The 5,912-nt window shown below is 36.6% G+C and overlaps 2 protein-coding genes across 5 annotated transcripts; one reads left to right on the forward strand and one right to left on the reverse strand.

Annotated features, from left to right (window-relative positions):
* The first annotated feature begins 497 nt into the window (after positions 1–497).
* LOC107488453 (hypothetical protein At1g04090) lies at positions 498–2,929 on the forward strand. The gene is made up of 2 exons (XM_016109201.3): positions 498–942; positions 1,099–2,929. Exons 1-2 carry the CDS (start codon positions 714–716, stop codon positions 2,700–2,702), a joined length of 1,833 nt encoding a protein of 610 aa, XP_015964687.1. The 5' UTR covers positions 498–713; the 3' UTR covers positions 2,703–2,929.
* A 437-nt stretch (positions 2,930–3,366) lies between these two features.
* Positions 3,367–5,624, reverse strand: LOC107488454 (uncharacterized). Of its 4 annotated transcripts, none has more exons than XM_016109203.3 (7): positions 5,495–5,624; positions 5,296–5,386; positions 5,020–5,135; positions 4,854–4,913; positions 4,680–4,745; positions 3,727–3,927; positions 3,367–3,618 (listed from the first exon to the last, which is right to left on the reverse strand). In XM_016109203.3, exons 1-6 carry the CDS (start codon positions 5,549–5,551, stop codon positions 3,739–3,741), a joined length of 579 nt encoding a protein of 192 aa, XP_015964689.1. In that variant the 5' UTR covers positions 5,552–5,624; the 3' UTR covers positions 3,367–3,618; positions 3,727–3,738. The 4 variants fall into 4 exon arrangements, with proteins under 4 accessions (XP_015964689.1, XP_015964688.1, XP_015964690.1 ...); XM_016109202.3 differs by having other exon boundaries at positions 3,367–3,636; XM_016109204.3 differs by having other exon boundaries at positions 3,367–3,636; positions 5,491–5,616.
* Positions 5,625–5,912: the final 288 nt, after the last annotated feature.

Raw genomic sequence — 5,912 nt, forward strand, 5'->3', positions numbered from 1 at the left:
AATATGATTGTCATATAATGAAAATTCAGGTGCAGTTAATTTCATGTGAAGTTGATAATTGAAAATTGTTAAATAATTTAATAAATTTGACTAAATTCTCATATAACGATTCTCATCTATCAATTTTACATAAAATTAACTTCACCCGTATTTTCACCTTGTCATATATGTTCTTTTATCTTTTTTGTATTTCTCTTAGTTTCTTTACAGATTTTGATAGAATCATATTTTCTAAAATAATATCTGTATAATTTTTTTTTTTTGAGTGCTTCTTCCCCGTTGTTTATAAGAAAACAAAAATTCAATGTCTTAACGGCACTGTTTAGCAAAAATCCAATAGCGTTAACGATTAAAATTGTGATCTAAAAACTAAAAAAGTTGACATCAAATATAATATCAATTTTGTTTGAATTTAGCAGGTGTTGGTTGACGATTAGACTACTAGTCCAATCCCATGGGAACGGGAATAGATACCAATACAGAAAGGAAAGCGTGGTTAATTAGGGTCCTCAACTTTAGGGGTGGCAAGAATCAAACAAACCCAACCCAACAAGTAAACCGAAAGCAATGATAATAATTACAATTATAATACTTGAATGCGACAGATCGACGGCAATTAAATTACGAAGAAGCAAAGCATGGCCGGCGAGAGTGAAAGAATGCGAGGGCCCCATTAACTCAATGAGCCAGCGACCTTTGAATTTTGGAGCACTATGAAGAAGATCCACACTCTGATGATCATGGTGACTTCAACCATCAACCTCAACGTGAAGCTCCAATTTGCAACTCACCTGTTATTGCGGTTACTCCTCCACATGCCTCGCTTCACCTGCAAATGCTTCTCCTTCGTTTGGAACCGAACCACCACTCGCAACACCAATAATACCCTCGGTCTCCCTCAAACCTTTTCTCTCTCTGCTCCTCTTCCTCAATGGCCACAAGGTAACTAGATTAATATTTATGATGTGCAATTACGGTTATGTAAATCTTAGTTAATTCTGTTAGCAAATCAAACCTTGTTATACTGATTAGATATCTAGAGCTTAGATCTTAAATCTTAGTGAGGAGTGCATTTTGTAACTGTATTTGTTATTGCAGGACAAGGTTTTGCTTCGGGAATTGTTAGCCTTGGTGAAATTGAAGTGTGTGAGATCACAGGGTTTGAGTTTGTTTGGAGCAGCAGTGATAGAATAGACATTAGAAAATCTGTTGCATTCTATAAGCCTGTAGGAATACCGGATGGATTCCGCGTTCTCGGTCACTATTGTCAGCCCTGCTACAAGCCCTTGAGGGGTTTTGTACTTGTGGCTAGGGAAGCAGAAGCTTCCAAATCCGAAAATACTGAAATTCGCGACAGCGATGAATTGCCGGCTCTGAGGAATCCCCTTGATTATACATTGGTATGGTGTTCTAATGCAGGAGACAAGGAAGTGTCGAATGGTTCTGGTTACTTTTGGATACCCCTGCCTCCTAAAGGATACAAAGCTCTTGGCTACTTGGTTACTAACAAGCCTGAAAAGCCTCATTTGGATGAAATTAGTTGTGTTCGTGCCGATCTCACTGATATATGTGAACCTTACCGTGCAATGTTTGATGCTAGTTCTGTGATTCCGGAGATTCCATTTCAGGTATGGAGTTTGAGACCGAGTGATCGTGGCATGTGGGGGAAAGGAGTTTCAGTAGGGACATTTTTCTGCAGTAGTTATTGGATCAAAGGAGAAGAGTTACCAATTGCATGCTTGAAGAATTTGAACTCAATGCTACCAGCAATGCCACAACTCCAACAAATACATGCACTCATAGAGCACTATGGTCCTACTGTTTTCTTTCATCCTGAGGAAGTTTACTTGCCGTCTTCTGTTGAATGGTTCTTCAGCAACGGAGCGCTCTTGTACAGAAAAGGCGCAACAATGGGTGAGGCCATTGATGCAACTGGCTCAAGTTTGCCGGTTGGAGGGACAAACGATGGGGAGTTTTGGATAGATATGCCGAATGATGATCGAAGGGAGTTTGTGAAACGCGGCGACTTGAAAAGTGCAAAATTGTATGCTCATGTGAAGCCAGCTCTAGGTGGAACTTTCACAGACATTGCCATGTGGGTTTTTTGCCCCTTCAATGGACCATCCACTCTGAAATTAGGAATTATGAGTATGCCTTTTAGCAAGGTTGGAGAGCATGTGGGAGATTGGGAGCATTTCACACTTCGGATATCTAATTTCACTGGAGAACTTTGGAGTATCTATTTCTCACAGCATAGTGGTGGTAAATGGGTGGATGCCCAAGATTTGGAGTATGTTGATGGCAACAAAGCTATTGTTTACTCGTCAAGAAATGGACATGCAAGTTTCCCACATGCTGGAACCTATATCCAAGGGTCTTCAAAGCTTGGAATTGGGATCAGGAATGATGCTACTAGAAGCAATTTGTATGTGGATTCTAGTTCTCAGTACGAGGTTGTTGCAGCTGAGTACCTAGGAGATGCTGTCACTGAGCCTCAGTGGTTGCAGTTTATGAGAGAGTGGGGTCCCAAAATTGTTTATGATTCAAAAACTGAGCTGGATAAGATCATCAATGCTCTGCCACTCGGGCTTCGAAGTTCATTCGAGAACTTAGTTAAAAAGCTACCAGTGGAGTTGTATGGTGAGGAAGGTCCTACAGGGCCAAAAGAGAAAAATAACTGGATAGGAGATGAAAGATGGTGAACTGATTCATATTCTTGTGTTCATATCACACCGATTGCTTTAATCGGCAAAGTCTGGGATAGTTTTGTAATTGTATTGTATTTGTATTATTTTTGTATAGTTGGGTGCACATACAAAGATTTATTTTTCTCCCTTTTCAAATACAGAGAGATTTATGTAATTCAATGGTTTAGAGCGGTGCTTCATTATTTAATATTTATGTAATGCTAATATTGATATGGTCATTATATCACTCTTGTTCTTGGTCTCTTAGGAACTGAATATAAATAATGATATATCAACCAGTATAAACTACGTGTATTATTATCACTACACGAAGTAGACGAGGGATATTAACAAGAATGAAAGAAATGAAATATTAAATATTAAATGTAGGACCTTTACTTTCTTCAAATACTAAACACATCTCGGTCCTCAGAAAATGACATAAAAGTAGCCATTTTGTTTAATCATTTATATTAAGGAAAATAATATTCAATTCAGATTTTTCACATAATTATTGTCGGAGGAGTAAGACACGCATACATATTTTGGAAATACCAATACATGATAACTTTTTCGCCTTAGAAATTCCGATCGACGAGAAATATATATTGATATATTATTATAAGAAAATCAAGATAGGGAAAGTACCCTAAATAATTAATAAGACAGGCTCGTAATGTTTTGCTCAAAATCAATATGCCATTAGAATTTTCTCGAGTGTAAAATTAGTTTACATCACCAAGCTTAAGCTTCTATACATTGTAACAGAGTCATATATCTAAGTACCCTGAAACTAAACTATATACTTCATCAGCATCAGATTGATGAAACCTGATGCAACTCCTAAAAAGAAAAGAGAGTTGATTACAATTCTGTAGCCCTTAATGAAAATGGCCAAACTCTACCATTCATCAATGACAGGCCAAAATAGCTGCAGCACATAGAACATCTGTATATAGAACTCTTATAAATGTAATGAAATGAATGATAAAAATGGAAAGTAAATCATGAGTATATAAGTAAGAAAAGAAATTCAAACCTGGAGTCACAATTAGAAGGAGGTTCCTACAGAGGAGAATCCGGCAGCTTTTCTCTCCTTTAGAGTTGTAGCCAACCAGTCCAAGCCCTCATAAAGGCCATCTCCCTTAAGCGCGCAAGTGCCTTGTATGTGCCATTTTCTATTCTTCAGATCAAATAGACCAAGTCCTTCACATACTTCCATTGGTGTCATAGCTCCTCTCTAAAGGAAAAAGGGAAATATTTAACACTTATAATCAGACTTAAGCATAAGGCAAAGCTAAACGTAGTTTGTTCAAGAGGAAAACTCTGCTATTGTTATGGTATTACTAATTGTATATAGTAGTTAAAACAATTCTATAAGTTCACTTCATCCATCTGCTTGGTAAATATCCTGAATATCTCTAGTAATCAATCTATCTTGACATTGGAGACATAAATACAAGCCAAAATATGGTATGTGTGCATAGTATTATATTCCTTTATAATTATCTGCCCATTTGTTCATACATAAGGAGAGAGAAGGGCCACCTAAATGACTCTAAATTATCGTCCACATTGAGATGTAGAAGCTGTTTAACATTATTCGAGATGAAACTACAAGAGCAGCCTATATAATATATATCAGTGGCAGAGAGTTCATCTAGACCTTTCACATAAGGACCTCATGGTTTTACCTCTGGTTGATTTTACAACTGTGGGAAAGATCAAGAGGTGGTGTTTCAGGGCTGCTAGTCACATGCATATGAGCAAATTTATATCTCCTAACATGGTCCCTCAGCAAAATCCTTTTCGACTGAAGCATGCATGAAGTGGGGTAGGTCAGCAGTTTTTACACAGGTGAAATTTAAGAACAGATATTCCTAAATAAGCTTATAACCTCTTGTTCAGGGAGGATTAAAAAGACATAACCTGAATCTAAAGTCAATCAGCTGAAATATCATAGACTAAAGAGAAAAAGTAACAAAGACATACCAGGTCCTGTTTATTAGCAAAGACCAAGATGACACTATTGAGCATAAAAGGGTCATTTATGATTGCCTGCAATTAACCCATTTAACCACTTAAATTTGTTTAAAATAACATGGTTATACACACACTCACTTTGTCACTCGCACATAATGATATTGAACCTATATTTGTTTTCACCTGAAATTCCTGCTTGGCTTGGCCAATTCTCTCGCGGTCCAGACTATCAACAACATAAATCTGCAAAAATGGCACACATCATGACACCAGCATATAAATAACAATCACAAGCCCATGGAAAGCATAGCAGAGCAAAAGAAAAACTTGTCTTGAGTTGAATTCATACCAGACCGTCAGTGTTATTGAAATAGTGCTTCCAGAGTGGCCTTAACTTCTCTTGGCCACCCACATCCCAAACAGTGAATATCACATTCTTATACTGAACTTTCTCCACATTGAATCCTAAAAAGAATATGTAAAGTCATACATACATGCATACATACATAGATTGATAGTTTAATACAAACATGAAGCAACAATTAAAGGTAGCAAAATCAAAATATTTAGGGTATAAAGAGGAATTAAAGTTAATTGAGGTTAGGAAACACATGAAAGGACGGACCAATAGTAGGAACAGTAGAAAGAACCTCTCCAATGTGAAGCTTGTAGAGTATGGTGGTTTTGCCAGCTGCGTCAAGACCAAGCATCACAACCTGAAAATCAATCCATCAAAAATAAATTAATATTATAGATGGGTAGATTAGATTATCATGCAAACAACAACACAATCAGAAATAGAAAGAGAGAGGAACCGCACCCACCCGCATCTCGGAGTTGCCGAAGAAGGCGTCGAAGAGCTTCCGAAAAGCTTGACCCATGCTTATGCCTTGTTTGGAATTTTTACGATTTGTTAGAGAATGATCAATGAACTAAGAAACTCTCACTTGTGCTTTCTTCCTTTCTTTACTAAGAATTTTCTTCCCATCTTCCAACAACATAAAATTCAAACGAAACTATGGAATATTTCTATGCTTATCTTTAATTAAAATCTAATATTAATAAATAATTTAATTATTAGGACACTTATTATTCTAACTGTTTTTAAAAGACTAGATATCATTATTGACCGCTGCTAGCTCTCAGCTATTTCGTGCAACACTCAAGAATAAGGTAATTGTTATGGTATCTAAAAAATTATGCTTAATTTATTAAAAAAAGTTAAAATTAATATTTAATTTA

This window comes from Arachis duranensis, chromosome 5 (genome assembly GCF_000817695.3).
Source record: "Arachis duranensis cultivar V14167 chromosome 5, aradu.V14167.gnm2.J7QH, whole genome shotgun sequence".
NCBI classification, from domain to species: Eukaryota; Viridiplantae; Streptophyta; class Magnoliopsida; order Fabales; family Fabaceae; genus Arachis; species Arachis duranensis.